At 34.8% G+C, this 18,880-nt stretch overlaps 1 protein-coding gene across 4 annotated transcripts; it reads left to right on the forward strand.

Moving 5' to 3' along the window:
• Positions 1-701: 701 nt before the first annotated feature.
• Positions 702-18,531, forward strand: LOC115989978 (rab3 GTPase-activating protein catalytic subunit). Of its 4 annotated transcripts, none has more exons than XM_031113856.1 (22): positions 702-951; positions 1,206-1,249; positions 1,326-1,389; positions 2,310-2,430; positions 2,523-2,590; positions 2,675-2,772; positions 3,430-3,601; positions 4,096-4,318; positions 7,667-7,793; positions 8,743-8,852; positions 9,014-9,109; positions 9,251-9,379; positions 9,608-9,720; positions 10,200-10,289; positions 10,390-10,469; positions 12,778-12,961; positions 13,087-13,158; positions 13,237-13,276; positions 15,000-15,277; positions 17,207-17,384; positions 17,469-17,680; positions 18,063-18,531. In XM_031113856.1, exons 1-22 carry the CDS (start codon positions 895-897, stop codon positions 18,354-18,356), a joined length of 2,850 nt encoding a protein of 949 aa, XP_030969716.1. In that variant the 5' UTR covers positions 702-894; the 3' UTR covers positions 18,357-18,531. The 4 variants fall into 4 exon arrangements, with proteins under 4 accessions (XP_030969716.1, XP_030969723.1, XP_030969704.1 ...); XM_031113844.1 differs by having other exon boundaries at positions 703-951; positions 9,587-9,720; XM_031113850.1 differs by having other exon boundaries at positions 703-951; positions 9,017-9,109; positions 9,587-9,720.
• The last annotated feature ends 349 nt before the right edge of the window (positions 18,532-18,880 follow it).

Genomic DNA, 18,880 nt, shown 5'->3' on the forward strand with positions numbered 1-18,880 from the left:
TCATTCATTGTTATGTTACATAATTTATTCGCTTTGTATGTGTTGGTGATTTCTAGTCTAATGACATTATCGTACACAATAAGGGACTAACCGTGCATAGTAATTCGTGGGAAATATATTGCAATTTTAGAAAATTTCAGGTATGATTTCCAAATTTATAACTAGAACAACACTCGTAGAAAAGTGCAACACTGCAACTTGCATAAAACAATTTCATTAAAAAAAAAGTCATTAATGTACCGTAGTTTGTTTAAATTTTATAAATAAAATTAGGTAAAAATACAATTTTCATCTATATAAGTTTACTCAAAACAAATATTTTGGTCCCTTCAAGTTTGAAACTTGTCATTTTAGTATTGTAAATTTGTCCAAAAAATATTTTAGCCATTTAAATTTGAAGTTAATTATTTTAATCTAATAATTTTGCCCAAAAATTACTAAAAAAAATACCAATTTAAACAATTAAAATAATTTTTGGGTAAAATTAAGGAACCATTTTTTAACTTAAACAACTAAAATAATTTAGAATAAAGTTTTCGGACTAAAATGAGTAGAGGAGTAAATTGATTTTTAAGGCAAAGTTTGTTGTAAATTGCATTTTTGCCCAAAAAAAAAATTATTTTGCTCACCAAGGTATAGCATCGGATTTTTCTCAAAAAAAGAAAAAAGAAAAAAAAAGGGTACAGCATCGGATAGCGGCAGAATCAAATGCGTTTCCTGCTTTATCCAAAAAAAAAAAAAGCGTTTCCTGTACTTTCTAGATTCACTTGTCTTCGTCTTCCTCTTCCTCATACACAGATCAGTCTCAATTCGAAATTGTATTAAAAAAGAACAAAAGAAACACAAACCTCAGTCTTGCTACTACTCTTCGACTTCGACTCTCTCAGATCTCTCATGGCGTCTTCCAGCAAGTTGGAATCTGATTCAGAAGATGAAGCTCTAGACGAGGAGGCATGCTCTTCATTCCTCTCTCTCTCTCTCTCTCTCTCTATATATATATATATTTACATTTTTGCCACTCAATTTCAAATTCCAGTTCTTCATTCCTCTATATAATTCACATTCTTGCTTTACGAAACTGCTTGCTCCAAACGCTTTTTATCTAGTTGAGCGGAATTTCTGAGTTAATTTGAATTCTGAAAATTGAGTTTGGCATTTCACTATTTCACGAGCTTTTTATGTTTTCCAATTGCGTATATGTGCAGGTTGAACATTTTGATGATTTCACGCTTGCTTCTTCATGGGAAAGGTAACTTACAATTGAATTCAGCTTTTTGGATCGTGCAATTGAGGTCTCATATTCCTAATTTCATATTTTTCAATAGGTTCATTTCTGAAATCGAAGCGGTTTGTCGGCAATGGATGTCTGATGGCCCAAAAAATTTGTTGGTATGTTTGCTTGGATTGGAAAACTTAAATGTATATGTTGTGTAAATTGGAGCATGCACACAGATATGCATGTGATATGGACATTTGTTAGAGTTGCGTTTTGATGATAACGTTAGCTAGTGTTGATAATAATTAGTAATTAGCATACTTTGAGGGGATTTTATAATCATTTTTATAATTTTAGCCATTGTTTTTCATTCTAATATAGTAATGCCAGGGAATTCTTGACTTACAACAAGCCATTACTTTGTAACGTACGCAAACCTTGCTTTTGTGCTTGTTTATATAAGGAAGTGGTGTTCCAGCCTTTAGCCAAACTATTCCACTTCCAGAACATGAGATACTTTGGAAACCCAGGGACTGATAATGTGGTGGATTGAACCTAGGACCTCCGGGTTTATGTCATGCCCCACACCAATGAATCCACCACCCAGTACCCCTGTGGGGATTTGCTTTTGTGCTTGTTGAAGTCATTGTTTTCTTGTTCTACCCTTATTGGCAAACCATCTAGGTATCTTGCTTTAGTATTATTCTGAGTTAAGTTGTTTGTGTGACCTTTAATCTGGTTGCAAAGGCAGTCAGTTCTCTTGCTCTGTGAAACTATGGATATGATTGTGGGTAGTTGTTGATAAATTGTTTGAACAATAGGTATTTGTTTCATGGAATTTAATTTCTTTGTTTCTTTTAAGTTTATTGCTACTTCATATTGGAAGTGGAAAAATCTGGGCCAAAAATCATAGCCGTTGAATTATGCTTCTTTATTATACCATTAATTTTTCCCTGCAATGCTTCAATTTTCTTTGAAATGACATAGAAGTTGGCTTTATTACTGGACACTGTGTGGTTTAGCTTATCCTTATAAGTGAAGCTGTGTTTGATGTTAACCCCCGAATGTGGATTTTCTTATTAAATTTTTGTAGGAAAAAGGTGCTGTTCTCTTGGAGTTTTCAAAGAACTTATATAAAGTCAAATTTGAGCTAAAGTATGCCTTAAAAAGTTATCTCATGGAATATTACTTTGAGAAAAGCAACACTGATGATGGTATGTGGAGAGCTTTTTTTTGGTTGTAATTTTTGGGTTCATCACACATTGTGGAGAGTAGTATCTATTCAAATTTGGTTACTGGTTGACAGGAAAAGTTTCAGACTGGAACTTCAATTTGCATGATCTGCAATTGTGTTTTGGGGTAAAGGAGTTTTTGGTATGTTTTGACTTGCACTTTGTACCACAATATTGAGTGTTTTTGCTATGTTCAGTTCTTCACCCCTTGTAATTGCATCACCAGGTGATTGCTCCTCAAAGTGCCAGTGGTGTAGTTCTTGATGCACCAGAGGCTAGCAAGCTTTTAAGTGCAGTTGCAATTGCTTTGTCAAATTGTTCAAGGTAGGGTTCTCAGTTGAAAATTTTTCTATTTAATTATTGGTGAAGTATGGCTCCCTTGTGTCCTCCATAATGGCTAGGGGAGTTGGCCCATTGCAAATTAACCTCAGTGCTTCCAATATGGTCATGCACTTTTTTGAAGATGTGAAGAATTTATGATTCTGTTGGTATTTCATTCTGCTGTACTGTTTTTAGAATACACTAACACATTCTTTCCTTTTAAATTAAATTAGTAAGTTTCTTGCGGTATTGGGTGACCTCCTTGGAATCCTTGTTTTGCATTTCTTCCTTTTCCAATAATTTTAAAAAGAGTTTCTTACAGTGTCTTGATGAACAGTTTACCCCATATATATATTTCTTGTGATGACCCTCCCCTCAAGGTATGGGCCAATGGAACTACCCCTAAGGGGTGAACCCCGGATGCCTATACATCCCAAGTGAGCAGGCATTGTGTAAATTGCGAAATGCCTCAGCTAGGAGTCGAACTGGAGACTTCTAGGTTTATAGTTAGTCTAGGCATTCTCCCTTACATTGGGGCACACTGGGTTGGGGTAAACTGTTTACCATGATATTGGATAATATAATATTATATTTGAATCATGTTTTATCTGTGTATAACTTGAACTGAATTGCGATCTCTTGCTCGCTTCGGGTATGCAGTTTGTTGCCAGCATTTGTACCAGTGCATGATCCTTCTCGGAAAGCGTACATTGGTATCCAAAATAGGGGAACTGTTTTCACCAGAAGATTTGAGTCAGATCATATTGGTAGCCAGGTTCCAGTAAAACTAATGCATTTGGAAGGATTATACGAATTGTTTCTTTCAAAGTTTGTAAGTGCTCATCACTTCATATCAATATTTCTCTGTGATGTACTTTTAGATTAGTTATTTCATTGACATTGCAAAGTAGGGAGTACATTGAAGTTTCTTATGTTTGAAACCAATCAGATATGCTATACCATTTGTTCTTGATCTTCCTTCTCTTACTAGTTCTCTTATTTTGATTGCTAAAGCACAGATCACCTCATCAACTAGATTGAAAGGAAATTAAGTATGTTATCTATGTGATATTCTTGGATTACACTTGCCTTAAGGGGCACTACCCTTACTCTTTGTAAACCATAGGGCCTGTGATTTTTTGTAATTATAGATGAAAAAAGTTAATTTTCTTTCTTATATTGTAAAGGCATCATTTCATGCGCTCTTTGCTTGCATCATTTTTTAATTTTTCTATGAGAATTAATTGGCCTTGCTTGTGTAATGAATTTCAGATTACGACTTTCCTATTTTTCCTAATTATGATAAAATTTCATCTGATGTTGAAGGCCTACTCCACATTGGACCTTTCTGTGCATCTTTTCAAAGTCCATTTTACAATGAAGCTAACCTACAGAACCCTTTCCTTTGACGATGACAATGACGTCCAAGAAACTGATGCTGAAATGACAGAATCTGAAGGAAACCCTGCTAGTGACATTCACAGCAAAGCACAGTGGGATGATGATTGTCCTTGGAGCGAGTGGTATTCTGCAGAGGACCCAGTGAAAGGTACATTATGTTTAGAATATTCATATATGCCTGTTTTTTGTTTGAGGCTCTTGTGTTAGTTTCAGTTTTAAGATGATGTCTGAGATGATAACTGACATTTGTTGTCTTGTTGATGCAAGGAGTGCAACCAAAATTATTTCAGGTTTTTTTTATTTTATGAACTTCTGATTTTTCTAGATTTCACTTTTAAATTTATAATTTAACATTGTTGAGGATTTTATGGAATGTACTTGTGGCTTGATGTGCTCTTTGAAGCCTATTAGAAAGAGGCTACAAGAATAATTTTAGGTAGTGCAATTTGAATATATATATTTATATATAAAATTAAAGATGTTTCTCTCTAGCTTGGTAGTGATTCCAAGCACCCATAGGTGATGAAACCTAGGATTTTCTAATAAATTCTAATAATTTCTGTAAAATATTTTAACTCTCTTTTCTAAAGCTTACTGTTCTTTATGTTTCATAACCTTTAAAGGGTGACCTTTTTGATCAAAGAAACACTTTGAGACTGGGGGATAGACCTACTAATGGCTATGTGGCACAGTTTAAAGAAGATGAGATGAGTGTTCGCATAGTTTCCAGTCCTAAATTAACTCCACTATCAATGTGTTAGAAGGATTCAAGTCTCTAGGAGACAGTTTCACATACATATACACTTAGATTAGGCTAGAATAAAATTTCTATCTTGTATAAAAAAAAAAGTTCTAGGGAGTTTCCTATTGTTGAGGTGTCCCTACCAATTGTCATTACCAGCTGTCATATTGAAGGATATTCCTTGTCTTATTGTAATCTTATCACCCTTTCTATCTAAGGAATGAATAGTAACTGGGCTGATATATAGACATGTCCTCACTTTTCTATGTAATTGTTTTTATACCATTAATATGGTATTAGAGCATTAAAGAGCTCTTCAATTAAATGCTGTTGGAAGGTTTGTGAAGATGCTTGAGATGCTAGTTGTCTTCACTATCTGTCTTCGTTGGCATTGTTGCTTGGTATGTCGAGGGTAGAAACTCAAAATTGAGTTGATGGCTGACTGGTCATCTGTTTTTGATAGTTGAAACCGCAATCCTCGGTATATGTAAAGTTGTTTCAGGCTATCCTTCACCTATCTCGGTGGTCATCATTGTTCTTAGAGGTTGTTGTTGTTCTCAGCGGTTGGTTGGCAGATCTAAAGTTGTTTCCAACCATCCTCCACCTATCTCGGTGGCATATGTTCTTGATGGTGGTTGTTGTTCTCGGTGGTTGGTTGTGGTTGCAGTAAGCGTTGATGATGTGTGAGATGTTTTTTTGTAACTTGGTTGTTGATGATGTGCACTAGTGACGTAGTGGGGGTCGTTGACAAGTTTTGAGTTTGCTGGTGTTGTTGTCAATCAGAGTAGACAGGGAAGACCCCTGTTTGGTACGGTGTAGTCTATTCCCTATCTTGATAAGGACAGCTTAATCCTGGATAGGGATAACAAGTTGTTTGGTAGATATTTGGCTGTTTGGGATTAACAGTTGGTCGTTCCTTATCCAAGGTAAGGATAATCTAACCAAATAAAGTTTCTGTTTGGCTTTGCTTGGACGGCTTTATCATTTTTTGGCAGGTACATATGTAGTTTAGGCCGACACAGAGAACTTTTTACTAGTACAGCTTCTATTTTGGCCAATTCAGGAAAGTTTCAGCTGGTACAACGTCTATTTTGGCCGCTTCAGGAAAATTCATCTCTATTGCTGATATCTTTACCAAGGCACTATGTAGGAGTCAGTTAGAGTCTATACGTTCCAAGTTAGGCCTATTTGGCATACATGCTCCAGCTTGAGGGGGAGTTTTCAGAAATAGAAAGATACTAGTATGGATTGTACCCTTGTGATGTGTGGGTTGTACTCCATCGTGAACATGATGTTCAATTTTTTTCAATAAAAGTCTTATTACCTATATAAAAAAAAAGATGTGTGGGTTGTACTCTTCTAGAAGGGTTAAAAGTTTTTAGGAAATTTCTTAGTGTTGAGGTGTCCGTACCAGTTGTCATATAATAGAATATTCCTTGTCCAATTGTAATCACCCTTTCTATATGAGGAATGAATAGTAAGAGGACTGATATATACACAGCTCCTCACTTTTCTATGCAGTTATTCTCTTTCCATTAACACAGTGGAAGCCAGATGGAAGGCCATCCAAGAACTAACCCAAGAAACTATGAGACAATATGCCTAATTAGGCCGAATAATGGCTTCCATCCAAAAACTGTCCAAAAAATCTCAAAAAGTAAAACTTCACACATGGGAGACAATGATATTGAGGCACCACAACCTAGAGCTAAAAGAGAAAACCAGTTCCAACCTATGTGTGGTAGAACCAATACAACTTTTTGGAAAGTCCTTACTTGATAAGGAGTAAGTTCAACAAGAGATCCTAGAATTGTTGGGAGCACATGATGTAAAACTTGAGCTTGATGCTTATACGACATAGACACCCTCTATGGAGCATGAAGTGGCAAAGTTTCATCAAGTGAAGAAGTTGATACAATGATGCTTCCTATAGAACAAGATAAGGCTGCATTATTTATTCCGCCAATTGATTTTATTACTCCAAATGAATTTAATCTGGTGGAACATGAAGCTATTTACTTCTTCGTGCAGCCAGAAGTGCTTTTAGAGTTGATGCCTTATCCTTCACACTTAAAAACTCAGAGCCTTTACATAAATTCCTTTACTTATCAAAAAGAAAAAAAAAAAAAAAATCTCAAGGTCGAGTTTTCTCAAACCAGGGGAGTGTGATGTAGGAAGTACAACCAAAATTATTTCAGAATTTACTATTAAAGTTTCTTTTTTCTTATTTGAATCTTAGATTTCTTTTTTGAATTTTGAATTTCAGAGTTTTCTTGATTTCACTTTTGAATTTAGAATCTAGAATTTAATGTTGTTGATCATTTTACGGAATGGAATTGTGGATTGATGTTCTCCTCGAAGTGGCTCCAAGAATAAGTTTAGGCACTGCAATATGAATACAAATGTTCTAATTGGGATTTTTAAGCCTAGGGGTTTTAAGCAAATTCTAGCTGGTGAACCTTAGGATTTGTCATGTCTTCTTCTTTGCCCTTATTTCGATTTCTACCCTTCCCATCCTATCTCATTTGTCCTTCAAAGCACATAACTGTCTGCCAACTAAAATGACTTAACATGGACTTCAGACCAATATTTTTTTTCCATAATTTGTTTTTGCTTCATCTTGTTATGTGGGGTTGGAAAAACATAAAATTGATGTAATTTCTGTCCTGATGAAAGCTTCTAAAGATTCTCTATTGCTTTAACCCTGCTCTACCTGGAGGATAATTTCTTATTTTTTGGATCAACTGCATACAGGATTTGAAGTGATTGCCATATGGTCAGAGAAGATGGTTGAAAGCTCTTCGGAAATGGCTGAATTGGAAAATGCTTCACCTCATGAAGCTGAGAAGTGGATATTATTTCCAATTTTTTCTCAGAATTTGTAAGAAATTCCCCTTAGATTGAATTTGTTAGTGTTAGGACAAGAATAATGTGCACATTCAACCATGCTTGTCATGGTTGTTAGCCATGAGATATCGTAAATCCTTGTTACCATTGGTTCTTAATATTCAGCATTTACCACAACCTTGATAAAGCTAGAAACAGAGCATGCCACAAATTCTAAGATTTTATATCCTTCAGATAAATAGCAGAAGTAATTGTTGTGTTAAGTCTCTACTAAATAGACTTATGTGCAGGTTATAAAAAAAAAAGACTTATGTGCATAAGCAAAAATTTAATACTTGGTGGTAACTGTTGTGTAACACGAATGGTTTTTGACAAACAAAGTTTCAAGTACCTTACTGTATCAGTGCATATATAAATATTTCCCCACTGGGTAATACAATTTATACAATTTTATAAAGGTATAGGTTAGTTTAGTCTAATAAATTTTGGATTAATTTAACAAAGTAGTTTTTTTTCTTGCAAAATACTTATGTCTTGCACACACGTTACACTTCATCATGGACATATTTTTGATTGAATATATGTGTGGCACTCTATTTTGCTCCCCTACCCCCTTCTATATACTGAGACTCCCATACTTTTTGCTCTTATACCTAAGATACTTATGATGTATGTGATTTTTAATTTAATTTTTATTCCATGTGAGGCTCATCATTCAACTCTTTGGGCATTTGCAAATTTCCACCACAGATTATGTGATTTATTGGGAGTTTCAATAATCACTTTCCTAGCATATGTTTGGTAGTTTTGGTCAGCAGTGTTGAAAGCAAAAGCTATGACATAGGTTGCAGGATAATTAATTCTGATTTTTCCCCCTCCAATCTAATTTGATAGTATATCCTTTTCTATTGTAATGCCAATCTAATGATGTTAACAAGTTTGATATGTACAATTTCTTAAAAAAATGATGTTATGTTTATCAGAACTGATGGTTCCAAAGGAAATCAAATTGGATTTGCTTCCCAATTGCACTTTTTGGTTGATGCGTTAGATATGTCATTTGAAGCTCAATTTATGGAAGATTTTGTTTCAGGTTTGAGACTTTTTTTATACTTAATTTATTTTTTATATATATTGGTTCCATTAGCTAACTACAGTTGTGATTTGTAGTTTTGAGTGGTTTATGTTTGTTGATGTCATTTTAGATTTGCGTTAGTTTTCAGCTCCATTTTTCACCCTTTTTTTTTTGGGTAGTAGTTGAAAACCAGGGTCCTGATAATTTGAAGACCTCAATGGTTATACCTCCACCTACGGTTATTGATCGTACGCTTAAAGAACTTTTTCATGATGGTACTTTCTACATTTTTCGGCTTCTGTTGCTTTGTATTTGATTGATCATGTAGTTGAGTGTGAAAATTTTCGATAATGAACTAAGATGGCCACTTTACAACGCCATGCTGTAATTATTAATGGTCCTTGTACTATGTGCAGGAGTGCAAGAACCAAATTTTGCTAAGGGCGAGCATAAGAATTCTCGAGCTATTAAAGGAGCACCTTTTGAATCGCTTTTTGCACAGTTTTGTTTACACTCTCTTTGGGTTGGCAACTGCAACATACGTGGTATGAATATTTGGGTGAATAAACGTGATAAAGATAGTTAAATTATTATAATATTTGGGGCAGCTACTCAGACACACACACACACACACACACACACACACACACACACACACACACACACACATATATATATATATATATATCCCTAGGTGCAGTGTTATTTTCATACGTATGACTTGATTTGGTTTTTATTTACAATGATATTAGCTATTGCGGTGCTTTGGATAGAGTTTGTTCGAGAAGTTCGGTGGTGTTGGGAGGAGTCACAGCCATTGCCCAAAATGCCAGCTAATGGTTCAATTGACCTATCCACTTGTTTGATTAACCAGAAACTACAAATGGTAATAAGATGCATATTTCTTTTAAAGAACTTTGGCGGAAATTGTTTCTTTACATGAGAACTAGGTTTCCGAAAATACAGGCTTTGCATCTTTAAATGGGTTGCTGAATTCCCTGGACTATTTAGAAAATTTTACCTTGACATCAGTTATATTCTTATGAATTGGCACCGTTTTTGCTGATATGTAACCATTAGTTATTTTGGAAGCATTTGTTTTTTAAATTAAGAGACAATGCTATATATGCAAAGTGATGGTAAAATGACTTGAAGATCTTATATCTGTTTTTTTGATAAGTTCAAAAAGCTTTTTCTCTAAGTGTCTTGTTGAGTTTTCCTTTATATACTTTTGTTGTACTTTCATGGCATTTTTAAGTAAATATATGTGCATCAAAAAGAGAAAAATGTGCCTTGTTGGGTTATTTTTCTAGCATATATGATGGCATGGCGAAAGTTGTTTCACTCTTCTTTTTTCTTGTTCAGCTTGCAATATGCATTGAGAGCAAGCGTGAACTGAATGAAGACTATCAAGACTGCATTGGAAGCATGGATCAAGCTTCTCCTCATAAAAAGGTCACAATGGTGTCCTTGTTTTCCTTGTTCCAGTGCTTCACTATTTACTCTGTTTTCTTTCATTGTGTTTGGCATGAAGTGCTTCCTTGACCCAATGTAGGAAGATGACCCGTTTGGGGAAGACTCAGACTCATCCATTATGCTAACACCGGGCGAAAATTTTGATGGGAAACATGACAGGTGAACTAAAGCAAGTGAGAACTCCTTGTTTTCTTCATCAACTGGCTGACCTTAGATAGTGTTATTGAATTTTTCTTTTTTTAAAACACCTTTTTCTTCTTTTGTTTTATTAGATTATATGCATCACAATTCATTTGGTTATTCTATAACTTTTGTCCTTTTAAAGTGCAATGAGACTGCATTAATACTTGCCCTTGGTTTGGAAGCATGAGGTGAGTCATAACTGTTGACCAGTGAGCAAATACATTGCCTTTTGGGTAAAGTAGGCAAGTATTTCCTATTTATAGGAAAATAAGACATTGCCCTTCAACAAAATTTGTGGTTGTAGCAATATAGGTATTTTCAATTTAAACTTTAAACTTAACAAATTTTAAACTTTAACGTGATTTAATAATGCTAAAGAATCTAAGAGGCAATGATAAAGCAAAAACCCCTAGAGCTTAGAGGTCAATTGTAAGGAGTTTGACTTCTTGGTTGGGAATAGTAGGTTTTTTTTTTTTGATAGGTAAGAAGGCAATATTATTAAAAAAGGAATAGAAGCAAAAATACATAGAGTTCATGATAGTGTATGTGTTTAGAGAATAGTAGGCTTAATGAAAGTGTTTAGTGATGCTAATTGTAACAATTATTGGAATTGCCCAACTTGCTACATTGTGAATCATCTCGTCTAAAAAGTCTGAATGCTTGCTTTTTTTCTTCTTTTTTTTTTTTTTTTTTTTTTTAAATTTTTGTTTATTTTGTTGATAAGTAATAGGAAAGTAGGGTAAGCTTTATGGTATACTTTTTTGCTTTGGAGTTTGAGCTCTCTTTTTTTGGGCTCAAAATATGATTTTGGTCCTTAAACTATATGTTAGATTTTTAAAATTTATTTATTTATTTATTCTGAATTATCAATTGTTTCATTTAGTCCTTGAAATTTTTTTAAAATTTTTTTTTTATGTAACAGGGATACAATAGTAAATTGTTACAAATTACTATTTCTTTCCTCCTATCTTAATTTCCTACCAAATAAAGGAAAGATACACTAATTTTCCATTCCCTCACTTTTTTGTCCTCACCAAATACATAGGATGGAAAATTAGTATATTCTTTTTTTTTTTTTTTTTGATAAGTAAGAATGATATGTATGCAAAAAGGCTGCTCTATGCATGAAAAGCACAGAGCAAATCAACATTTACAAGAAAAGGAAAAAAAAAAAAAAACTGCAAATTAATTACAAAAGAGAAGAGAACTAAGAAATGAAGGGAGAGAATCACTAGTCGTGAGTCCCCAAGCCCGAGACCAATTGAATAAAGTTCCACTAAAAGAAGCAAACATCTGATCTCTGGAACTATCCAAGTCCTCGAAAGTCCGCCGGTTCCGCTCATTCCAAAGACATCATAGTAAGCACAATGGATAGACGATTTGTGTGAATGACCGAGTTTATGGTCACATTTTCAGTTCTTTCAGGGTGCAATGAAATGTTATAGGGATTCAAGGAGAAGTCAAGGAAATTACAAAAGTGAAAAGGTGCTGAAACCAATTTTTTTTTCAGAGAAAAAAGTTTGGTGATTTCGGTTCTCCATGTACAGCAAATGAGCCATTTTCTATATGTCAAATACCACAGTACTTCTCCCTCCTCCACATTTCCATAAAAAACTTCAACAATGCCATAAAGTGATAACAAAAATTAATATTTTTTAGCAATAGTTGCTGATGTAGCAAACAATTTTTCATGCATGTATCCTTATAATGCTAACATAGTGCATTAGTCCACAGGTTGGTCTCACAAAACTTGAATATATGAAGATATGTGAATTTAATTTGTTAAAAAAAAAGTAAAATAACATTGTAGTCCCTAATGTTTGTGTTAGTTGCCTCCACATGTTCTAACTTGTGAGACCACATATAGTCTAAAATTTCATGTCCGCATTATGAGGATGTATGTATATTTAATGCCTATCATATTATCAAGTGCCATTCACATAGTGATGGTAAGACCTGTAATTGTAAAATCAACAAACTTCAAGGACTAAATTGAAACAATCGGTAATTCAAGAATGAAAAATTGAAATCAAATACATTGTTTAGGGACCAGAATTATATTTTGATATCTTTCTTTCTTTGGTTGTGACTAATTCCTACGAAAAATGGAAATTAGTAGAGACTAAAGAGAGTATTTAGTGCATCATAGCCAGCAATAGTACTGCTACATTTTTTTTTAATGAATTTTGATAATATATACTTTGCAAGGTTTGCTTAATTGAGAATGGTTAAGTTTTATCCTATGTATATCTATTTCTGCATAACTTTGTTCTTCATACTGCAGCCCCTCGAAACCAGATGATTTACATGGTTCTGGTACAACTGTATCAAAATTCAGTAGTGAGCCTGAACATATGGTGTTGGCTGATCCGAAGCCTTCAGATTGTATCAGGAGGGGTTCGACTGGTGTGGTGGGGTCTATGATGCTTCTGAAGTCCCATCAGAGAATGCATGCCCCTTCCACTCAGGTTTCTATAAATCAATAACTCAACAATCTTATTATTTGTCATTTTTTCTTTTTTCTTTTATGAATATTTTATTCTCACAAATTCTCAAGAATGCAACATTTAGCCTTTTCTTATAATCATTGTAGGATGCACCACTCATGACAGAAGACATGCATGAAGAACGGCTCCGTGCTGTTGAGGCCTTCGGGGATTCATTTGTAAGCTTATATTCTTTATATCTATCAAAATCTGAATTGATGGGATTGAACTAAGGATTTTCTGTCATTCTTTTGCAGAACTTTTCTGGTCAGTTGGAGAAAGAGATCTTGTCTACAGGTAATAAGCTTCAATTTTATTCTTTTATTAGGGGGCTGGACTTCATTGACTGTGTTAACCATGTTTTTGGAGAAAATTATGATTCACATAAAATTTGTAAACATGTTGGTACTCATGCCCAATGATTTTCATCTGAAGCTCATATTATTGGAAAGGTTAATCTGTGACACAGCTAGGGAGTAGGGACATTACCAGAACAGGTTAGGATGCTCTATGGTATGCCATTTCAAGCACTAGTATGGGGTTATTTGGTAGATGGCATGAATAAGTAGGTGGAAACTTGCTGCCATCCAAATACCATTAGGCACAAATAAGCTTCAGAATTTTTTTATTTCATTTTTTGGTAAGTAAATAAGCTTCAGATATATATATATATATATATATATATATATATATTTTGACAAGTAAATAAGCTTCAGAATTCTCAGGATGGCATCCATTATGACATTGTTAATCTTAAAGACAAATCATGTATCTATCAAATTCTATTACAGGAGAAACTATGATAGTATGGCACTCATCAAAGTTGATGGGCCACGCCATTTTTTATGTATAATGGTGAAATTTTGATGTAATGTGGACCATTCAATATGTAAGCATCTATCATATGATAGATAATTAGGTGGAAACTTTAAATTTAACCCTTGTGTTTACAAGAAAATAAAGGTTTTTTTTTGGGGGGGGCTCTAAATATGTAATACAATTCAGCATACATATAAGTAAAGATATAGATAATTTTACTTCACCTATTCAAGCAAACTTTGAAAATTGTTTGATAGGATGTGTGTGGATCCTAACCTACTATGTTGGTTATGCAGTGGGTTTGAAGGCTAATAAGTGGCCCTGTTAGTGTCAAATTGGCATCCGTACTACAACTATAGGGGGGATTTCCTGTATTTGAGAATACATAAAAAGCCGTAGGTGCACTATGATAATTTCACACGTATATGTAGTACTAGTTACTGCTGAATTGGGGAGTACATATACCTATGAGCCCTATACTTATAAAAAAAAATGAAAAATAAAAAAACAAGAAGAGCTGTATAACTCCTTTTCTAAGCTGTCATAATAAAAAACTGCAGCGACTCTGGAATCTGGATATAGCCCTAGTTTTGGTGAACCATGTAAATATGATGTTTTTTTATGTGTGCTTTGATCTTTCTATCTTTGTTCTCAATTCATAGATCTAGGGTTAGGTTTCATGTTTCTAACATTCTTTACCCTTAATCATTATAGATTTGTTTGAATGGTTTAGATTTATATATAATATGATTATTATAAATAAAAAAAGGTGTGGCCTCATCAACTTTGATTATGTGCTGGCATAGTTTTTCCTCCAGTTGCATACCGTTTTAGCACTGTTAAGTGCCAAAAGTATTAAAATGTGAACTTAAATCTGCGTTTTCTCAGCCAGCAGTTTCTTTAAATGAACATCAGTGATCTTTATGTTATTGTGGGACTCTGCTTTGTATGAACTATGTTATCCTGCTCAAAGTTCTGTTCTGTTTTGTTTTGTTTTTTGTTTTCAAACTCTTCTATATGACGTAAAAAATGAAATCATGTCTATTTTATTTCTTTTTTCATCGTAGTTCATACCTTACAGCACATGTAAGATATTTATTTCTCTTTTATAAGACCCTCTAATACTTTTTATAGATTCTCAGCATCTTTTTCTAATGCCACAATATACTTGTCATTGACAAAGCTTAGAAATTTTTATTAGACATGTCAGCATTTAAAGCAGCAAATCCAGATGCCATTTTTGAAGATTTTATTCGGTGGCATTCACCTGGAGATTGGGAGAGTGATGACACTCAAGAAAAGAGACCAATTAAAAGACTTGCAATGGAGGATTCAAATAATGATTGGCCTCCTCGTGGATGGCTTTCGCGAAGAATGTCTGAGCATGGGAATTTGTGGCGAAAGATTTGGAATGATGCACCTGCTTTGCCAGCTTCCGAGCAGAAGCCACTCCTTGATCCAAATAGAGAAGGTGAAAAGGTTAGTTTCTTTGGAGAAATTTGTATTTTGCTTGTTGTCCTCTCTTTAAGTTGCTTATTGCTGCGGCACTTGTAGAGAAGAGCAGTTATACTGTAAAGTTCCTTGGTGGATACTTTTCATATTGTGATTGTTGGACAGTCTAAGAGTCCAAGAGAATGAGATGATTAGATCAGAAAGAATTCTGTTTGATTATGCAACTCAACCATAGGTGCTTCCATCTTCAGCCTTCTCATTTGCTGTTTGTGATTGGCTTCATAAAATCCAGAAAAATGCTAGTGCTCTTGAAGCTTCTCTTCAGTTTATATATCCTGAGTGAGAAAATGAGTAATAGTGTTCCTCAAAAGATGGTTTCCTTGAACTCCCCAAGCTTGCAGAGTGCAAGGCTTAAGAAGTAACTTGAATTCAAATTCACAAAGTTACGAGGTAGTAACTCCCTTAAATAGAAGACACTAGTTCAGAGAATGATTCAAATGTTAATGTTTCTGAATCCTCAGTGACTGACATCTAAAAGATGTTGCCTGATAATGACCTGGGCAAGAGAGGTTTCCTATGTTCCCCTTGCTTAAACATGACTATTTTTTACTTTCAATTGCCTTTCAGGGAGTGTTTGCCTAAAATATGATTTTTGGGATTCTTAGCTAAATATTATTATTATATAATCCATCTGGGACTAGAAAGTAACAGCTTGTGATTTGACTTAAAGTTTATTATGAAAGTGAGAGTAAACATAACATACAAACAAACGTGTTTGTGATGTAAGTTCTAACTTTGCCGTAGCATTGTTGCCCTTGTACTGGAATAAATGACTGTAAACTATAATGGCATATTTAGCTGTGTTTGTGTCTAAGAGCATTCTCATCAAGAGTTTTAAAAATTTTAGCATTTAGCATCTAAAAACCCAACTTTATACCATTTAACACATTAATTTTCAATACACCTAACATTAAAACTTCTATTTTTTTTACCACTTCATTAAAATATTATTTATTTATCATTTTTTATTCTTTTTTATTCTCATCACCCAAGCCACCACAAACCCACGGCACAACCCACAGCGTCATCCACGACACCAACCACGGCACAACCCACCGGCCTCTACTCACAACACTACCCACAGCACAACCACAGCACGCCAACCATGGCACACCAACCACAAACCCACCACCGTTACCCAGAAACCTAAGTTCAGTAACCCAGTAAGACCCATCGAGCAACACCACCCACCGCCCTTCCCTTGTTCTTCCATTCTTCAAATTAGTTTTCTACACCCAAAACCCACCACAAAACCCCAGGCAAAACCCACCCTAGCCACAAAAATAACCACCACCCCAGTGGCCCAACCTCTCCAATCTCAACTCCAGCCAAAAAGGCCGACGCCAACTCAAGAATGTCGACCATGAACCCAAAGAAGGAAGAAGGCTGAGACTGGATTGAGAGAAAAAAATGAGGGAGAAAGAGAAATAATAAGAAGAAAAGAAAGTGGGCCCCACTAAATAAAAAAATATTATAAGTTTTACAATTGGTGAACAGTGCGGTCTTAAATATGAGATTGCATTGTTTATCAATGCCAAATGTAATGGCATTTAAAACACTTGATGGAGGATGCTTTTTAGAGTTTGGTGTGTCAAATGCCAAATATTTAGCATTTGACACACTTGATGAGAATGCTCTAAGGAGAAGAAAAACTGTATGTCCATGCAAAACTAATTCTACCAATGAGCTTTGTCACTTTGTCCTCCCATAAAAACAGGTGAAGGGTGAGATTGTGGGATCAAAACCTATTGGATGTGTATGAAACTTACCAATTAAAAAAATATATAAATATATATTTTGGTTTGTGATTTTTTTTTAGTGTTTCATAATTCTTCCACTATCTCCTCCATGCTTTTGTGCTTTAAGTTTGTTCATGGGCTCTTTTTAATTCCATAGATCCTTCATTACCTGGAAACATTACGACCACATCTATTGCTTGAGCAAATGGTTTGTACTGCCTTTAGAGCTTCGGCAGATGCATTAAACCAGACTAGTTATGGAGGCTTGAAACAGATGGCAACCAAAATGGAGCAACTTTACCTTACTATGGCATCCTCGTTAAGACCTTTGCAAGGTATACCTTGTCTATCTTCTGAGTGAATGGTGTGAGAGAAAAGGGTTCTGTGATTTACATTCACAGTTTTAATGTGCATTGCAGCAAATCGTTTGTCTTCTGGAAGTGAGATTATTGATGACCTAAGACGGTTATGTGGTGTTCTTGAACACGTTGAGAAGTTACTAACTGTTGCAGCTTCTCTACACCGTAAGTTCTTGCAAGCACCACGCCTCTCTGAAGCAATATTTAGTGACTACTACATCTTCTTTCTTCCAAGAATGGGAACTGCCTCAGTTGGGGACAATGCTCAAATGGTAAGATGCCTTTAAGCCATTACTACTGTTGGTTTAGCAATCTAGCTGATAACATCTTCAGTCTCTCATGAGTCATGACTGTTAATAAAGCACTGTTATTTTGGCCATATGCGATGGGTGGCTTCTGTGTGAATGAGGACATCATTGTGATCAGAAAACAATTTTAATTTAATCTTCTGTGTGAATGAGGACATCATTGTGATCAGAAAACAATTTTAATTTAATTATCTTCTCAAATCCTGAGGACTAAAAAAATGCCGTGGTATTTGAAACATAGCGCAGGAGTCCCTCCACATTGGAGTTGCTCAAGGCCACCCCTTAAGCCGGACATTCAAACTATTGTTATAACTTGGACTGATTTATTATGCTTCTGTTATCTCAGGACTTTGATAAGAAGCAACAAGTAAGGATCCATGAGAGACCAGTTGTGTCAAATATGTTCACACCTCCTACTGCTAACCAGTCATGGAGAAAAGTTTTGAGCATGGGTAATAATCTCAATGGCCACGAACCAGTCCTCAGGGAGATCATATTTTCCATACGTGATAGAGTAAGCAATCACTATGCGGCCCATATTCCTAGTGTTTATCAACGGGAAATAGAAACATACCGTATGTATACATGTGGGACCTCAAATGATCTACGAGTAGCCCTTTCTGTTGTCTCATGTGATTAATCCCCTCAAAAGCATTGTACAGTAATAATTATTATCTAAAGCGAAAAATTATTTATCATTTCTTCAGAGTGTATAAGTGACCAAGTATTATGGGATCATCCCACAATTTTTGGCGAATCATCCTGCTCTATAAGACTACGAATATTAAAGTCCGATAGAAAAAAAAATTGGTATATTCTGCTCTACATTGCTATTATAATTTATATATTGCACTATTATTTATACCACATGGTCTATTTTTTGTTTCTGGAGGGTCAATGCCTGGATTTTTTTTTAATGGTTTACAGTTTTTATGTGACTGAAAACTGTTGGTCATAATATATGTTAAATTTTGTTGAAAATTGATGGCCTTCTTTAGTGTGATCCATTAGGCAGTATGGTACTTGTTCGGTTGAAGGAGTGGATGGATGTCATTTGATTTTAGACAACCTTCTTCGACGCACTATGGACGACATTGGAAAGCTTGTGGACTGTAGCGTCAATCAACTTTTTGAGTTTATTGCCCCACTCCCATAAAATCCAAA

The sequence above is a fragment of the Quercus lobata genome, chromosome 1 (assembly GCF_001633185.2).
Source record: "Quercus lobata isolate SW786 chromosome 1, ValleyOak3.0 Primary Assembly, whole genome shotgun sequence".
NCBI lineage: Eukaryota > Viridiplantae > Streptophyta > Magnoliopsida > Fagales > Fagaceae > Quercus > Quercus lobata.

Coding starts and splice junctions, on each gene's coding strand:
- LOC115989978 (XM_031113844.1), top strand. CDS start 895: ATGGCGTCTTCCAGCAAGTTGGAATCTGATTCAGAAGATGAAGCTCTA. Junction 952..1,205: donor ATGAAGCTCTAGACGAGGAG/GCATGCTCTTCA, acceptor GTATATGTGCAG/GTTGAACATTTTGATGATTT. Junction 12,962..13,086: donor TGCATGCCCCTTCCACTCAG/GTTTCTATAAAT, acceptor TAATCATTGTAG/GATGCACCACTCATGACAGA.